We start from the raw sequence: 18,866 nt of genomic DNA, 5'->3' as shown, positions 1-18,866 counted from the left end.
GTGCAGTTTGGTGCGATTGGCACAGCTGTTCCACCACTGCTAGGGGTGGTGCTTGAGAAATCTTTCTTGGGTGAATTCTGTTGCCATCAGGCATTAATTTGCTGTTGATGCTCTACATTGTTCGTGTCTATTTTTTTCCACCTTCATTGTCCATAATAAACTTGGCTGATAGTTGGTGTTTGTTTTCAAGCTTTTACACATTAACTGCCTTCAAGGGCTCCTTGAGTTTACAAGAAAGAAACAGTGCAAGTCATGCTGAAGGCCAACTTACCATTTGTGGTAGGTAGCACAGGTGGTCTGCTAACAATGCCGTCAGGAACTACAGGTGCTGCTAGGTTACTCAGGGATGATATAAGTGTTGCCGATGATACTGTTTGGGCTGTAAGAAAAAATTACGATTTTATCAGTGATCCTCGCCATTCTTCCAGTGAATGGACACTAAAATTCCAGCATGGTTCAAAATGTACAAATGAATTTGATTCATGGGGTTTTGACTAGGGGTGTGCGAATATTCTAAGCTTTAATAATGAATCAAATAGTGTCCCATTCGAGTCGGTCTTCAAATCAAATAATCACTACATTCCAAAATGCGAATATTTTTCTAATACTGTTTGAATATTACGAAACGTCAACTATACCCAATTAAACATAAAACTGAAACAAAAGTATGGTATATCTTCACCCCGCAGGCATAGTATAGACATAAAACAGGAGAACTTGCATAGTGGAGCAGGCTACGTTACTTGGGTACCCGTACTCTACAAGCTATATATATACAGCAATCATTCACACTTTCTAAAGGGTCCTGTGCATGTGAAGAAACTACTTGTTTGCTCCTAATGCTCCATTTGTGCTTTTAATAAACAACGCTTCATAACACACTATGTCATGACAGAAACTTGCTAACTTTTTAAGGGGGGACACGGCCTTTGAAAACCGAAAAATCGCGAAAAAGTCGATTTTTGGAAAACCAGATATTCGGGCAGTATGTCTTATACACTACCATTTCTGTAAATATCAATGTCTAATTCATCGCGAAACTATTTCAAATAAAGTTTATAATGAGCCGCGGCAGCCCTCGAGCGGCGAGCGCTCAAAATACCCCTACTTGGCGCGAACGCCATTTCTCCACCACTCCCCCCAGCGCTGCCATTTTGGTGTTGTTTGGTTTATGCATTCCTGTGCTTTTTTTCACCCGCCACCTGCGGCAGCACGGGAGAGGCATAAATCGCTCATGATTGGAGGGCTCGCGAGAGCTTTTAAGTTTCCCGTGGCTGAGACACGAAGTTGAGATTGGGCAAAGCGCGCGCTCCTCAAGGCCACGACTCCCATTGGCTGCTGTGTGCGATGACATAGTGGTCTCCTGCATTATGCGTCCGGCCGTCGTCTGCATCGGCTCCTCCATCACCAGCGCCCTTTGCATGTTCTGACTTGCCATCGTCCATCTTTGCAGCCGTTCGCATATTCTCCAAGTTTCTACCGGCTTTACGAGACCGTTGTTGCGTTTAGCCTGCCGATTGTTGTGCGGTTGGCCACGATGCGCCCAAAGAAACTCAAGACACTACACGCGTTCGGTGCAAGGAAGCGTTCTATGAAGCTTGCCCGCATGGCGAAGCTTGCCGCTCGCTCGCGCACTGACGATGATTGCACCAATGGTTCCTGTGGGGCAGCTTCTGCTTCATCTATGCAAGTGCGTGGTTGCATCGACACTTCTAGCAATGTGACTCCTGCTCCACCGGCACAAGAATTTGCCATGGCGAGTGTGCCTGGTGTCTCGTGCTCATCGACAGCGGCTTCCACATCCTCTCTTTCATCTGCCTCAAACAGTGCGTTCATGTCGTCCGCTGTGCACTTGAAAACATGTTTCCTAGTGTGTGAGGAGAAAGAGGCGGCGGATAAAAGACGCGCTGCTGTGCAACGAGGACTTGGCGCTATGTCAGCGACGGAGCAAAAATTTAAAGCAATGGAGTGCGATCCTGAAACTGCCACCGCTACAAGTGAAGACGAAAAATTTCTCCTTGTTCAAATGGATGCCCTAGGCGACCTGCTATCCGGGACCCTGTGCCAGCGGTGCTTCACGACTGGGATGAAGGTTCAAGGAGGCACACAACTTGGACTTGCAACAAAGCTTGAGCTACTATGTTTACATTGTGGAGTAGTTGCAAGCTCGTGGAGTTCTGCTCATTAGGATGACTCAACGGCCTTTGACGTGAATATAAGAGCCATTGTGGCAACAAAACAGATAGGGAAGGGACAAACAGCCCTCAATGACTTTTGGGCAGCGATGAACATGTCCCATCGTGGCCTGCATCATAAGACTTTTCAGAAGCACTTGAAGAAATTCAGGGAACTGCAGAAACAGTGCATAGAGAAGTGCTATGCAGAATCTGCTTCTGCTGTGAAAACCACCTACAAAAAATGGATCCGTATTTCAGCAGGGATATCACAGTAAACTTTGATGGAACATGGTACAAGCGTTGCCACACGTCCCATATTGGAGTTGGTGCAATAATTGAATATTATACAAGCCTCATCTTGGACGCCATTGTTTTATTGAACCAGTGCCTTGGTTGCCAAGAAGGCCCAAAGCCTGGAGACCCAGGCTACGCAAGCTGGCAGTAAGATCACGTGTGCCACAAAAACACTGACTCAGGAAGGTTGGAGGTTTAGGCAGCTGTCATCCTGTTCTCACATTTGATGCCAAAGCACAACCTCCATTACACAACATTCGTGTCTGACGGAGATGGTGCCACCTTCTGTGCCTTTGTGCAAGAAAAGGTTTCGAAAGAAGAATGCCTGAACTGCGTCCAGAAGAGGATGGGGACAGCACTGCACAACCGTGTGCAGAAAAGTGACAAGGCTTTAGGAGGGAAGAGCAGGCTGATAAAAGCCCTCACCGACAAGGTGACGGACTATTATGGCTGGGCCCTATGGAATGATTCCAACGATGTGGCTGCAATGCAGCGTGCAGTGATGGCATCGTACCACCATGTGACATCGACAGACGAGGATCCTCACCACGACTTGTGCCCTGAGGGTGCATACTCGTGGGGTCGTCATAGCACCAGCAAGAGTGATGGCATGCCACCTCCGAAGCATCAACACAATCTTCCAGGCTATGTTGCAGAAGCACTGCTACCTGTTTATAAGCGCCTCTCACGGGCTTCTCTTCTGCAAGGCTGGCTGAGAGGAGATGCAGAATGCATCAGAATCATTTCACTCCGTGTTGTGGTCCCTGATGCCCAAAGAGCAGCATGCATCGCTGATTGCTGTGGAGACAGCACTGCATGAGGCTGTTTTAATATGTAATTCTGGCTGCCACAGGGCCACCCAAGAGCCATGTTCATCAGCGGGGCTAACACCTGGCCATTCAATGGGCAGTCAAGAAAGATTCTCTGCGCTTGAAGAAGGCCAAGAAGCGATCGCAAGAGAAGGTGGGAAGGTGGAAAAAGAAGAAAGTGCCTAAGGACATCTCCAGTTACACTGCAGGGTCATATTAGACCAATATATGTGCTCAAAACTTTCGAAGGTCATTTTCTCAAAACAACTTTTTTGGCTGGTGAGGCTGCTTGTTCTGGCATTATCTCTGTAACCGCTCATCAGATTTCCAGAAGTTTTTTTGTATTGTGTATCTGAATAAATTTCTGAGGGCAAGACAAGACTATTTTTTATATATATATATTGTGTCGGTGATTTGTGATATTTAATCGAAATGTGATTGATAAAATCTTAATCCCCAACAATCAATTCTGTGTTCTGCTAAAATTTTTCAGCAAGGAAATTTTAAAAAAGGGCTCTGTCTTGCCCTGAGGTATCCATCTGGGAATCATCATAGTGAATTTCACAGTTGCAGCACCTTTTGAAAATTCTCCAGGCTTGGAATGAGAAAACCAAGTGCACCATTCTGACATATTGCTGTAACTTGAGAACCAGTGAACATAACTGCATGAAATTTTGTAGTTCTACTAATACTTTTGCTATGAGTCTATCCTGAAAATTTCATTAGGATATCTCAATAAACAAAAAAGTTGATGTCCCAGGGTAGCCTCCCCCCTTAAGAATACTAGAATGTGAACACAGTTTTATATTAACTGTGATAACAACTGTTCACTATGCAAAAACTATTCAATATTTGATTCGATTTGCTTCTGGCACTATTTGATTCATATTCGACTTGGTCTCAAAAATAACTATTCGCGCACACATAGTTTCAACGTCCCAAATAAACATAGGGTTATAAGGTACTAAAGTGTACAGCTCCAGACTGATTTTGATCGACTGGGATTCTTTAATATGCATATAAATCTAAGTACACAAGCATTTTTGCATTTTGCCCTCATCGAAATGCGGCTACCATGCCTGGAAACTGAACCAGCTACCTCGAGCCAAACAGCAGAACGCTACCATACCTGCCAACTTTCTCAAACTACTCATAAAGCCCACGAATTTGGGCTCATTTTACGATTTTACAAAAGTTGTGTCAAATTCTACGAAAAATTCTGCTCATTAATTCTGTTCATGAAAATTTTCACTCTTCTGTCTCCAAAAATATTCTCACAAATGTTCAGATGGTCAAAGGGGATACTTGCTTTACGCAGGTTTAGCCAGACAAGTTTCTTTACCATCTAAAATTGGTAACGTCAATCTCGCTGCCAAAGTCCCTGTTATCTCAAAAACAAAGTGCTGCTTGTCAGTTTAATGTCGTTCAAAGTTTGTTGGAGATTGTATGCTGCATCTAAAGGTAAATCACTGTAATAAAATGCATGTGTATCCCACAAAAGGTGCACACCCAGGTCAAACTAAAATAAGAAAGTCCAAATTTCGGAAGTCACGTCTAGCTGCGTCAACCTGTGCAGCATGCCAAAAGGAGAGAGCGGCACGGTCTCTCAATGCAGCAAGCAGCACCATCGATAGGTGGTATGGCACAGCTAAGCATGGCCTCCTGGATTACGGGTGCACCTAGCTTCGCCAGCTACACACCACAGCGAGAGAGATGTGCGATAATGAGCTGCTGCTTGTGCACACCTCCCATGCGCACAGTGTTAAGGCCACTGTTGCTCGACGGCGCATTCAACATGAGAATATTGAATTGCAACGCCGAATGAGTGCAAACCCGGCAGAAAGCAATATATTTAGTGGGCAACAGTTGCTATATTTTTGGCTTCGGAGACTAATCTAGTTTGTTATATCCATTGGCAGGACAACTTTACTTCGTTAAAACTAGGGTTTAAAGGGACACTAAAGGCAAACAATAAGTTGACGTGGACTGTTTAAGTACCATTCCAGAAACCTCGCAACACTTGTTTTATGCCAAGAAAAGACTTAGTTTACGAGAAAATTGCATCTGAAGGGTCCGAATACCTTTTAAGGAATTCAAATATCCCGCCACCCAACCGGGGGAGTGGTGACGTTCCATACGTCATCACCACCTTTTGCTGCCGTAGGTGAGTAAAACGGCACCCAACAGACGGCGGCACCGAGTCAAGACAGGGCGGTGGATTCGCCGCTGCAGCTGCTTTTTGGTTAAGTGGCGTAGACCGTTCGGGCCTATGATATAACATGGAAGTTGAATTCTCTGCTATACTTACAGTTTGTGCGAATTTTTCGAGCCAGAAAAACCAGCGCAGCACTACACGATAATGAAACTGCTGAAACACGAAAGCATGGGCGGAGCGGAGTCGGACGAAAACAAAACCTTTCGACCGTCCGCATCGTTGTCAAGGACAATTTCAATGAGATCTTTTTTCTAAAAATGAAATAGAACTGGATAAGTAGCATTTTATTTCGTCTTATAATACAATAGAAGGATGTTTTTTGCGACGAGTGGTTGAGTATAGCGACAGAATTTAACTGAGAAGTGTTTTCGTCATAGGGCCAGTGCTTGAATGTCCCGGGGGAGTCTCTAATCATGTCTTGCATTTACTTCAGTTTCTTGATTATTAAGGGCCTGTTCGCGATAATGTTGACGCCTTAGACATTCTTGAGCACTAATCTAGCACTTTAGCTTGACTTAATATTTGCCTTTAGTGTCCCTATAAATACATTGACTTCTATGGGGGATTTCAAGGAGAATTGCATTTACTTTGTTGTATCCATATCCTGTTTCATTATAACAAGATCCAAGTGAAACACACAATTTTTGCTCCTCAAATTTAAAAAAAACATAAAACTCGGAAATAAAGGGCTGAGGTTATGGGAGATGCCATAGTGGGTGATTCCAAATTAATTTGAACTATCCACCTCTAACATGCACCCAAAGCACTGCACAGAAGCGTTTTTTACATTTCATCCCCATCAGAATGCAGCTGCCGTGGCGGGAAATTGAACCCGTGACCTCATGCTCAGTGCCATTCTACTGCGTTGGGTAGGAAGCCTTTATCACATAGCAGAAGTCGGTCCTAGACCAATAGCATTTGCTGCCTGCATTCTTCCCTGTTTCATTCAAACAATGAACAACTTTCCATCTGTTTCCACCCCCCGCCCCCCACTGCTCACTTCTGTCTCCCAGTGTGAAATACTGCAGAAAAAAGAAGGAACTTCAGAGCACCAGGTCACTTTTTGCAAGAAGTCATAGGTCATAGTAGAAAAATATGCACCAATCATAACTCAAGTTTTAAATGCAGACGTAGCAGGAATCAAAAGTAGCCCCAGCGGGCAGCTTGTTTGAAGCTAGTCATACAATTATTTTCTCACCCCTGAAAAGCTTGGCACTACACAAAGCTGCAGCAGATTGTTGCCCACATGCAGTCAAATTAGAAATTAAATAAGCGCAAGTAATCAAGACAAAAATAAAGAAAAATAAGCCAACTTTACTATAATGCAGGAACGCCTACAAGTGACAGCATGAATCTGGGAACATATTCTCGGATGATCACTTTCGGCAATACTATCACCTTCGCATGATGCAGTGCTCAACCAGCCAATCAGCTCATCTGGTTTTGCTCAACCAGACAATAAGCACGCACTGAAAGTGATATCGCCAAGCACAATTGTCCGAGCATACGTCTCCTGGTAACCTTTGAACTTAATCACATAGATTGCAAGTAAAAGAAGCACATGATTGATTCACATGGGACACTTTCTACGTCAACAAGGTAAAGATAATATTCAGGCACTCTACAGGAGACCTTCAGCAGACAAGAGCTTGGCCTCTAGTGTAGTACAGGAAATGCTAAAACAAGACTGACCTACAGAGTTAAATTTATCTTTGGGTACTTCAGCAGCTCAGGAAACATAATGGACTATGCAAGGTCAATACAACTGCTCAAATTGTCTCGGCCTATTTATTGTCCATGCTGCCTTGTTGTAAAGGAATGCCATTAAAAGGTGCTTTCCACAATCATTTCTTTCTTGTATACTGTTTGGACTCACATGCAGACGTTGGTGCTGAAAGGTCAAGGCCACCCAGAAGGTCAAGCAGGTCAGTACTACCACTGCTTCCAATAGGTGGAGGATTGCTAGCCTCAAAGGCTGTCGTCCCTACGTCCAGTACATCCCCTTCACTCCTTGATGCTGTTGGGGGTAGGCTTGCAGCCTCCACAGGTGATGCCATACCACCCAGGAGATCCAGCAACGCACTCTGATAAACAGAAGCCATATCAAGCACCATCGCTTCTTAGGATTTATCAGACAGTAACAGCAAGTCAACAGCAACTCCAACAACAATGTATTCTGGCAATAAGCTATGCAGCCATAAACACAGACTCAATGTGTGCAACAGCCCTATATATTGTGATTAATGGTGATGAGAGGACTCACAAAATACGTAACTAAAAAAGAACAGCAGGGGAAACACCTAGAAATGAAGCAGTAGCTAGGGGTGCTGATTAGATGGTGTCAGCAAGCACAACTTCAGTGTGTTGCTCTGTACTCTCCAATGCATGATGTGCTTTCACATATGCCTGCTGAGAGTGCTAATGGACATTCAATTGGGGCACTTTGTCTGGAATGAAGTAGGGATCATTGTGATGGCCTTCGCAGGTCTTCCCTTCATCTGGTGTGTGCAGAAAGGTCATGCACTGCTGCTTAGAACAACATATTTTAACAACTTTTATAACGAAAAACTCTGTTTGGGATCATTTTACAAGTGTAAATTTACACACTATACATAGCGAAGGTACCTTACAGCACAATATGAACCAAAAATATCAGTTGAAATTGGTTTTAAGGCATGAAGCCGCATATCTCATGAAATCGGGTGACGCTACGAAACCTCCTGTGGCGATAAGTTGTAGTCAAGTGACACTATCTGTGCCAGTAGTGTCAAGTTTACGTTCTTTGCAGCCACTGCCCAGAATTTGTTCCTTCTAACTTCATTCATCATTTTTGCACACATCCTATCAGATTCTTGATGCCACTGCTTGAGCTTATCAAAAAGAAAGTAAAATGACCTTTACAACAGTGCAGCCATTTACTTTTCCTCACATTGTGAGTGCCCTTCCAAATTGGTGGTCCCGGGTACATTTATTTTATCCAAGGCGCCACCAGCCAATTTAAAATACAAATTCCCACTTTATTACTGTACAAATGAGGCTGAAATTTTGCTGGCTCATTCCTGTTGAGGGACTAGTGTACTGTATTTACTCCCACAAAACCCACACTTTCTTTTGTCAGATTCTTTAGAATGCGGGTCTTACATGAGGTGGAGTTACGGCTTCCCACTAAAGCCTTAACTACTCTCAACTGCTATGCAGAATAATTAAACCGCTAGTGACAGAATATGATCACTTTTATTCAGACTTCTTGTCGCTTGACGAGCTTGCCTCATCTTCACTCTTCCAAAATAGGTGGTCATCTGTGCCACCAATAAATGCTTGCAAGGCCTGTCAGCTTGAAGCGCTTGGTACTCTCGAATGAAACCGCACATCATGCATTCAGAATCCACGCACACATTTCCCGCAGTTCAATGTAAACACTAAACCTGCTAAACAACACCTCAGCACAGCTGATATCGTTGAAGCGTGCTTGATCTATACCGCGGGATTATGATCCAGCAGGACACACTGACGATACCATTTGTTGGTGAGTTCCAGGACAGTACTAGTACCATCCAGTAGCACAGGGGTTCTCAAACTGGGTTCCCCAGAACCCAGGAGATTTCCGAATAGCCCCTTAGGGTTCTGCAAACAGCATCGTAGGGTTCCGCAAGCAGCAGAACAAATCCAAACCCACATTGCTTTTTCCCACACACTTCAGCAATTTATCGACTTAGAAAAACATTTTGCATTGCATTTTGGATTTAACGAAGCTATTGCATGTTGGACCTGCACTTTGGTAGCCTGTGAGCAGCAAGGGTCCCCATGAGGCAGTGGTGCACAAGACTCATCACTGTGCAATTTGCAGGCCCAAGGAGGCCGCACTGAGCGCTTTTAATTCGTGCTCATGAGCACAGTTTGTAATTTGAGAGCGGGAGTCAACCTAAAGTTCTGCAAGCTGAGAACAACTTCCGAATTTTGCGGCATCTGCTTGGTCGACTCTTCTTGCCAACGACTGACGATATCTATCGTTTAAAGGACAACTCCGGCGTTTTTTAACCTTGTTAGGATATTGTCATTTTCAAATGGTATTGACGGTCCTGTCACCGGTATGGTGGTTTGCTTAGAACATCATCAATAATTTTAAATAACCAATAAACAAGATACCAAAACCGGAACGGGTAGCTGCTTCGTGTGCAGTCACGATGAGTGAATGACGGCAGGTCCTACACTACCATAACGTAAACATGCAGTACATGTGGCGCTAACACCAAAGAAGCGAAGCTGATGATGTCTCCTGCTGACAGAGGGAGCTTTTACAGAGTCTCTGAACTAGACAGCGGCGATTTAAGCAACGATTTCAGCGACAGTGATGTGTAGACTCTGACGTAGCAAACACAGGGTGGCCAGTAGAAAGTCATGAGTCCGGAACGCAACCAATTTTTAAGATTCATCTTCAGGAAAACTAAATAACTTGCAGCCATATAGTTTGACACAATTAATCAGAATGCAAAAGAGAACATATAGGTATTCAAAATTTCATTAACATCATTGGACATCAAGAAATCGCCAGAGTTGCCCTTTAAACAGCATACAGTAAAACTTGGTTAACTCAAGCCTCATTAATTTAGAAAATCTGATAATTCAGCCTCATCATTTGATCCCAGCAGGCATATGCGTTGTTCAATGAAAAATTTGGACGTATTGGCCATACACAGGTTAATTTAGACAACTCTCGGAGCTCAGCGTGAGCACGAAAAATGTGCGAGGCAAGAAATCTAAAGCAAAGCGTGCGTCCATCCGAAACGAAACAGTCTGTATCGCCATAGTTATCAATGGAAATAGAAAATAAACGACAGGAATGCCGAAATGCTTCATGCCTATTTGTGCCTTTATAGCCTTTACGTCTGCATTTTGCAATGGACAACCAGTTGGCTCACTGGCGAAAAAATTAATGGGATGTGCGCATTGTACTGAAAAGCCAGTCTCGGATGAAGACGCACACCGGGTCCATGCTGCAAAGCGTCACTAGTCAGTCACAAGATGACGTGAACTGTAACTTCTTCACTAATTTTGTGCAAAATAGGAACAGGATTTCCTGGTTCATTCAGTAAATAAAGGCGTGTTGATGTAGTGAGAATTTGTTTGTGTTTTCTTGATGGCCTCGATAATTCAACGTTTGCTTACCGTACTTATTCGAATCTAGGCCGACCCCGATTCTAAGCAGACTCCCTAAAGTCCGAAGCCAACAAAATATATATATATATATATATATTACCTCGAATGTAGGCTGAACAAAAAAAGCGAGCACAGCGTTCACAAAATGCAAACAGCATTTATTGAATCTGAATGTGCAGAGCTCGCTGCTAGACTCGTCGCTGTGTTCCTTGTCACTGTCACCTTCAAACGGTACCATCTTCGGTACCGTCAAGCGCATTAGATATGCTGCACTTTTTAAAGGCGTGCACGATCAAAGTACCTGGGATGTCATCCCACGCTGCAGCTACCCAGCCCGGCAGCTGCGATAGCGATGCACTTTTGATGCAGCCCGTTGCCATTAGCATGTGGTCTTCGCCAGTCAACCAGTCCGTGTAATATTTCCGCAGACGATCCTTGAAAGGTTTGTTGATGCAGACATCAAGTTGCTGCAACTGGCCCATCGTTCGACCCGGTATGACAGCGAGGTCCGTGTTCGCTTGGGCGAGTGCAGCCTTCACGTTGTCGGTCAAGTGCCCACGGTAAGAGTTGACGACATGGAGCGAGTTCTTTGTCAAAAGGGCTCCTGGACGCCGTCGCCACACAATCTTAACCCACTCTTCCACCATTGCACCCGTCCTCATTTGCCCGCACAATGACATTTCTGGGGAAAGTTTCTCGAGCAGGCAGTGTCTTCCTTTTAAATATCATATAGGGAGGAAGTTTATGTCCATCAGCTGTGCAGCACAGCATCATAGTTGCGCACTGCTTCTTGTAGCCCACAGAGCATACCTTCACCTCTGTGGCACCCTTTTCATTCACAGTGTACGCCACTGGCATATCAAAATACACAGCCGTCTGGTCGGCGTTGCCAATTTGCCCAAGGTTGTAGCCTGCCAATTCTCTCCTTCGCAGCACGTAGCGCTGAAAAGCTATCAGTTTTTCTTCGAAATCACTTGGCAGCTTCTGGGTAATTGAAGTGCGATGTCGGAGGCTGCAGCCAAAGCGCTTCATGAATTTCTGAAGCCAGCCCCGACTGGCTTTGAAATCCTTTGGCATTAGGCCTCGCTCCCTCAAAAGTTCCCTAGCTTCGCTTGGAGCACTTCTGTTGTCACTGGAACGGCAGCTGCTCTCTGCGTCCAAACAAAGTCGGCCAACACTGTCTCCACTTCGTGGTGACGGCCTTTCTTTGGTCTGCTAAATGCCATCCTCGTTGCGGCGCACGGAAAAAGCTGCTGTCATTGTCCCCTCCAACGACGGATGCTTTTCTTGTCGATGCCGAAGTCCCGCCCAGCTTGAAGGTTCAACGATGCCTCTGCAGCTATCACAACTTTTCGCTTGAAAGTGGCACTGTAGTGGCATCTCCTGCTTGGTGCCATCACGGTAACACCACGCCGCACACCGATATGGCCGACACGACACAGCTTAAAATGGCGACCTCGCTTGTGTACGGTTGGCTACTGGCGCGGCTAGTAGCGGCTGCGATACTGACTTTTCTAGATGGCGCTAGCTATGCACCATATTTAGCAGTTTCAATGAAAAACTGGCACATTTTTTTTTAAATCCTCGAATCTAAGCTGACCCTAGAGTTTGGAACATGATTATTTGAAAAAAACTATCGGCCAAGATTCGAATAAATACAGCAATTCAGACATTTCTTTTTTTCGGTACCGTGAAATCAGAATGAACAAGTTTTCATACTGTATTTTGATGGACATGCTGGGCGCACATTCATGCATGTTTTGTAGCTTCAGGCACGTCAATGTCAGAATGGCACAGTTTCGTTACAAGCTGGTTTGCAACCACATTGTGTCGGTTATGTAATAAAAATGCACAATAAGTGTTTCGATGCGCATGAGAGGCACCACTGCATGCCGGGCAAAGTCGGCATTTATGCTAAGCGTTGCAATAGGCATACATATTAAAGACCATTCGGCTGCACAAGTGACTTGTGACATATGTCAGCAACAAAAAAAAAAAAATGCACATTTTTATGCTTCCGACACTTCGTTTATGTGAAGACACCATTTATGGCACTCGATGCTTAAAGCGGTAGCTGTATGTCGGCATGCGCTGCAATACGGTGCGCTGAGCAGTGCAGAAAAAAAAAAGAGAGAATCACTTGGCTGTTCGCTCCTCGTCAACAATGATGACCTTCAAAATTAAAGATAAGCCAAACCGTGAACAACGTAGGTCACATGCAGGCACAGCGTCGGTGCAACTTTGATTAGGTAGATCCAGAGAGGATGAGACACTTCCCCTCCCCATTATTCTTCCCCCCTTAAAGCTACTTAGTTTAGGAGCTTTAATGTTATCTCTATGTTAGTTTTCTTCTCTGGACGGACAAAAGTTTGATTCAGGGGGCGTGTCAGAATCGGGCAAATACTGCTAAATGAATCAGTGGTGCGCTTTTAAAATGTTCTTGCATTTTATTTAATTTGACCGGCCGCATAATTCACTCAATTTCTTCGGTGCCATCAGGGTTGAATCAATGGAAGTGTATTGTATTACGACAAACAAGTTCTCTGGATCCAGTGAAAGTACGGAACAAAAGAAATACAGCATGACTAAAGATTAGAACTCTGACAAAAACCTGGCCCCGGGCGAAATATTAATACAAAATCGATGCGATCTTCCTTTTGTGCTGCATCATTTATGTGCTTCATTATCAGTAGTTCAATACTGCCCCCCCCCCCCCCAGAAAGACTTATTCAAGGTATGCATATTGAAACAACAGCATGCTAACACTTAAAGATTTTGTGCATAAACACACATTTGCAGTGCAAAGACACTGACCGATTCTACAGGAGGTGCACCAATGACTGTGGATGGAGGGTTCTGGGCATCCCTAGGGGCCTGGTCATCAAGCAGAATCTCGTCTTCACGAGCCTGGCCATTGTCCAACCCTGCTGAGCTAGCAAGAGACCGGGTCTCCATTGGAGGCATGCGTTCCAAAAGGCTGCCTCTGCGAGTGAAAGCCCTTATTATAGCGCAAGTCACGCTTGACGACACGTCGCTCTATCGCTTACACAAAATAGAAAAATGGACAGCTTTCGCCGCTTGGTTCTGTGGTGCACTCTATTACACGCACCCATTCCTCTTCACCAGAGCAACAGTGCTTTAAACATGCTTTGTTAACCATTCCTCCCTCAGGTTAATACAAATACCTAAATTTGTTGAAAACATCAAATAATCCTAACATTAGTGCATTATATTTGCTCATAATTCATGGGATTTTTATTTCTTTTAGAGTGCAGCTCTTAGGCGGCCGTTCCTGCGACGAGCGTTGGCGTAATCGAGCAAATGAGCACAGCGGAATATGCAAGCGCAAACACAGAGCGGGATATTAAATATGCAAGCCGTGAATGACGGAGACCAATGACAGCGGCCCCCTTCAGTGACGCGCATGCGGGAAATGGGTGTCATGCGGACCTACCCAATCGCTCAATGCGTCTAACTGGTCTCAGCCAGACTTCTCCTTTCGTACTATCGTCTGCTCGCGTCAGCTATCGCTCGTGCTTGTTTGGTTGGCTTGGTTTGGTCTCGTTAGCAATTGTTTCGACTGTCGTTTCCGATTGTTTTGTAATATGATCACATGCGCGATGCGAATTGTCTAGTACTTTCTGGAAGCCATGCAGCACCATCGATTACACTGGAACCTTGGACGAGTCATGTACAAAAGGCAATGCGCTTGACCTGCAGATCAGATTTTCGACAATTGCCAACTCTGCTACATCGTCTCTCTCAAATTATTTGCCTCAATATATTGCAAAATGAAAACATGTATAGAGCTGTGTTCAAATTTCACGTTAGGGAGTATCATAATTGTTTAATTTTTTACAAGACCTTTAAAATATGATGTGGTATGGCTCTGCAGCATCCTGCATTTATGCTGCTGAGTGGACACATACTGTGATGAGTTTACTGGGTGATGGATATGCACCATTTCTAAGAGTGCCAAGGCACAGAACTCTGTTGACTCACAGCTAAGCATTCCACACATGCACTCTTTGGCAACCGCTGCCAAGTGAGGGAAGAACAGATTCAGACCCGCATCCAACCGTAGCGAAGAAATCAGGGACTTTCAGCTATTACTTTCCAGCATTCAACGAACATTTGTAATAAAGCTCTAGGCGAACATTTTCATGTTTGTGTACTTCAAATTTCCCAATTTACAACACTAAAGACAGTGTAACAACGCCTCCCTTTGGAGGGAGAAAAAGATTCCTTTTCCACACCTTGATCGCTGCACTAAGATACATACAGCCCAGGTGCTTTCCGAACCAATATGCATACAGATTAATATAGTAAACCTTTTTTTTTTTTTTTTTTGCTTGACTCAACTTTGACATAAAGGACACACAAGCCAAATCATATGCAAAATAATGTTGTACCCCTTGTACATATTTATTGGTTCATTAATGCAATATTTAGATAGCCATTAAAAACAATTTTGCCATTACCTAACTGTAAATGTTAAGCGATAAAACATGAACATCCTCCTCTATGCAATTTTTTTTTATTATATGCTTACTCATTGGCATGCTAAATTGTATGAACTTGAAGTTAAACCATTCAAAATGTTACTGTATAATGAAGTGCATTAAGTTACACACCTTAGGTGATCGAACTTGGAGAACAGTGAAGAAAATTCAATGGAACGCTGCTGCAGCTCAACGTTCATGTTACCACCGAAAGCATCCACTACTTTCTTTATCCGCCTGCAAACAACAAGAGTATGTAGATGAGATATGAAATGGAACAACACACTCAAAGGTCAAACAGCTATAACACTCATTTTCAGTATTAACCTGGGAATTACCAATGATTGTTTATTCTACACCTGGTAGAAGCTATTGTTCTGATATCAAGAAATCTTGTTTCGTATTTTCTTCTAAAGTTTGGTTGTGAAGAATTGTGGTCCTGACATTAGGAGTCGATGGCACAATGGACTATTTACAAAACTCTAGGAGCAAGCGACCCTCCCATCCTGTTTTCGAACAAAGGACTCCCATTCACAGACTACATTTCTACCTCACGCTTAGCCATTTCAGCCCGAAAGTCAGAGTAACAAGGCACTGCCGAGTGTCACACAGCTGAAATGAGCCTTGTGGTCCTAATCTTTTTCCCTCACCCATTTGACGTCACTGCAGAAGTCATTCTCTTGCAAATGTTCCCACACATCTTCTCTATGAACTGCGGCAGCCACGTGTAGTAAGCCTCATGCACCTGCTCTCTGTAGTGTCTTTCAGCACTATCGGCAGGTGCCTGCCTCAGTGCTGTGTCAAACAGAGCAGTTCTCATCTACCTTTCTAGAAAAGGTTTATTGTTTCTATACCAGCTTATTCCTGCTTACAACAGCTATACCAAGCTTATTTCCAATCTGAACAACAAATCGACTGGCGGTCCTGATGGCATTCCATCGCAGGTATTAAAATCCTGCTCACAAGAATTTGCGCACTTTTTGGTAGCTCTGTTTAATAAATCATTAAATACCATTTCATTACCTGAAGAGTGGAAGGTAGCCCACATCGTTCCTATTCATAATAACGGTCCCAAAAGTGTACTTGAAAACTACAGGTCTATTTCTCTAACATGTGTATGTTGCAAAACAAAAGAACACATTATATACAGTACTGTGATGAAACACCTTCAAAGCAATAATTTCTTTCGAATGTTCAACATGGATTCAGGCCTGGCTTGTCAAGTACAACTCAACTGGTAGAGTTCTCCCATGATCTCTTTTACTCTTTCGACCGTGGATTTCAGGTAGACTGCATATTTTTGGATTTCCGGAAAGCTTTTGACACCGTTTCTCATGCATTGCTTTTACATAAGTTATCCTGTCTCGGTATACACCCTGCAATAGTAGATTGGATTAGAAATTACTTGTCTGGGCGAACACAGCATGCTTTAATAGACGGCACTAAATCAACACCTGTCACTGTAACCTCTGGCGTGCCCCAAGGGTCTGTTCTGGGGCCTTTGTTATTTTTAGTCTTTATGAATGACATTGTCCACAATCTAGAATGCAAAGTGAGGTTATATGTTGATGATTGTGCCATATGCAGGAATGTAGAAAATGATTGTGATGTTAGTAGTTTGCAGAATGATCTAAACAAAATTCATGCTTGGTGCACTAAGTGGCGCATGTCTTTGAACAGTGCTAAATGTCAACTAGTGTCATTCACCTGTAAACGCTTTCCTGTGAGATCAGAGTATAAATTGGACGGACTACTTCTTGAAAAGGTTCAACACTACAAATACCTCGGGGTCTATTCTTCAGAAAATTTAACATGGAACAGACATATTGAATACTTAACCTTAAAATAATCTCGTATGCTAAACCTTGTTAGACGTAATTTTTATAAAGCCCCCCCAGAAAGTAAAAGAACTGCTTTAGATAACAAATGTTTGTCCAGTACTCGAATACACTTTCCAGGTATGGGACCCTCAAAGCTCTAAACTTATAGAAAAGCTTGAAAGCGTCCAAAACTGCACTGCACTGCAAGATTTGTTTCTGGTAATTATAACTTCCGTAGCAGTATTACATTAGTTAAAGAGGACCTTGGTTGGAAAACACAAGCACACCGTCGATTAACTGCAAAATTAGAACTTTTTTTTCCGAATTTACTCTGATCTCACAGGAATAAATAAGAACTTGTAGATTTTCCCCCCCCACTTCATCTCTAAACGATGTGATCACAAGCTGAAAGTTCTTGAAATGCGCTGTCTTACTGATGTCTACCGTAATTCATTCTTTCTGCATGCTTCCACACACTGGAATAGGCTTCCCAAGAGCATTGGTGAATGTAAAACGTGTTCAGAGTTTCTGTCTTTATTGTCACGCAGTCTGCCGTAGTATAATATCATCCCGTTTACATTATATCATTTGGCTGGCACTGTGCTTCATGCGATAGTGTACCCTTTCCATTTCTGTGTTGCAATTTGGCACCGCAGTTCACTGAAGACCGTTTTGCTGTTGAGATGACTCATCGATGTTGCATATTTTGTTACTTTTACCACCTGTGCTAAGTTGTTTTAACTTTTTGTCACATGTTCATTTTCCTCGAATTGTCTCCCCCTGCAATAATGCCCTTGTGGAGCTGCAGGTACTTGCATAAATAAATAAATAAATAAATAAATAAATAAATAAATAAATAAATAAATAAATAAAAAGAAATAAATACAGAAACTCTCTCCTGCCACAACAGCCTTCAAAACCGCCAGTCAGCTTTCTGAGCTCTAACCAGTAAAATCGTAAATTGTCTTATGGATGCCAGATTGTGTCCTCTCTTGCAGGATGTACTATCGCATCCAATGTATACTGCCCCTCATGGCAGCAGCAATGCTCCCGAGAGAAAAGTAGAGAGGGCTTCCCCATTCAAACAATACACATACCCCCATACTTTCCGCCATCTGCTTGCACTGCGAACTCCTGCAAACTGTCGGCCACCTGGCGGTGCCAAAGTCCCTAGAATTACTACAGCGCTGTCTCCCCTCTCTGCCTTTTCCCTCTCAACAAACAGCACTGGCAGTGCTGTCTAGTCTGTCTACAGGAAAGCTCCAGCTGCATGCGCCGTCTCCTCATTTGTTGTGAGCATGCTACGCCCCACCGACACTGCGCTTTTCCGTATTTGACACAGAATAACATTGCACCTCTACTGTCACTTCTCGTAACACACAGTGCCCCATTCACCTTGTTATTATTCCCTTGAATGCTTAATATACTCAGCTTTCAGTGAGAGAGTCACAGTGTACTTCGCAATCACTGCATTGGGCTGATTTGCTCACTTTTCAGCGAGTAGAGAGGACATGCAGACATTGAACCTAGTGGCCCTCAATGAAATGTGCATGAGAGGAGCTGGTGGAGGCTAACAATGAATGGTGCTACTTTATCACCCCCCTCCCCCCCCCCCCCAAAAAGTGGAAGATGTGGGCTTGGCTCCTAACAGCAGCAAGTTGCCTTTTTGTCCACCTCCATCTCCCTTTACCTTGTATTTCTGCATTTAAATTAAAGATAACCATTCTCAGGCTTCATTATCCCTTTTCTTCATATGGTTTTATCTAACAAAAAATTGAGACCCTAGGATTCCCTTATTTTTTTCCCCTCATTTCATTATTCAAAGAACTTTATGACACACTGCTAAGTTGGCAGCCCTGCCTGCACGTAACCGCTGCTGCTTTACCATTACT

The 18,866-nt window shown here is 43.7% G+C and overlaps 1 protein-coding gene and 1 pseudogene across 8 annotated transcripts in view; one reads left to right on the top strand and one right to left on the bottom strand.

Annotated features, from left to right (window-relative positions):
• Window positions 1-18,866, bottom strand: part of AP-1gamma (adaptor protein complex 1, gamma subunit) — a 198,357-nt gene that overhangs the window by 20,249 nt on the left and 159,242 nt on the right. For all 8 annotated transcript variants that reach the window (XM_075669213.1, XM_075669194.1, XM_075669206.1 and 5 more), the window contains 4 exons: window positions 15,287-15,391; window positions 13,467-13,635; window positions 7,372-7,579; window positions 272-379 (listed from right to left, as the gene is read on the bottom strand). In XM_075669213.1, the coding sequence (XP_075525328.1) occupies window positions 272-379; window positions 7,372-7,579; window positions 13,467-13,635; window positions 15,287-15,391 (590 nt within the window). The remainder of the gene's footprint in view (window positions 1-271; window positions 380-7,371; window positions 7,580-13,466; window positions 13,636-15,286; window positions 15,392-18,866) is intronic.
• LOC142574559 (uncharacterized) lies at window positions 1,487-3,500 on the top strand (annotated as a pseudogene).

The sequence above is a fragment of the Dermacentor variabilis genome, chromosome 1, assembly GCF_050947875.1.
Source record: "Dermacentor variabilis isolate Ectoservices chromosome 1, ASM5094787v1, whole genome shotgun sequence".
Taxonomy (NCBI): Eukaryota; Metazoa; Arthropoda; class Arachnida; order Ixodida; family Ixodidae; genus Dermacentor; species Dermacentor variabilis.
Note: the sequence above shows the minus strand (reverse complement) of the source record. Positions and strands in the feature narration are given on the sequence as shown.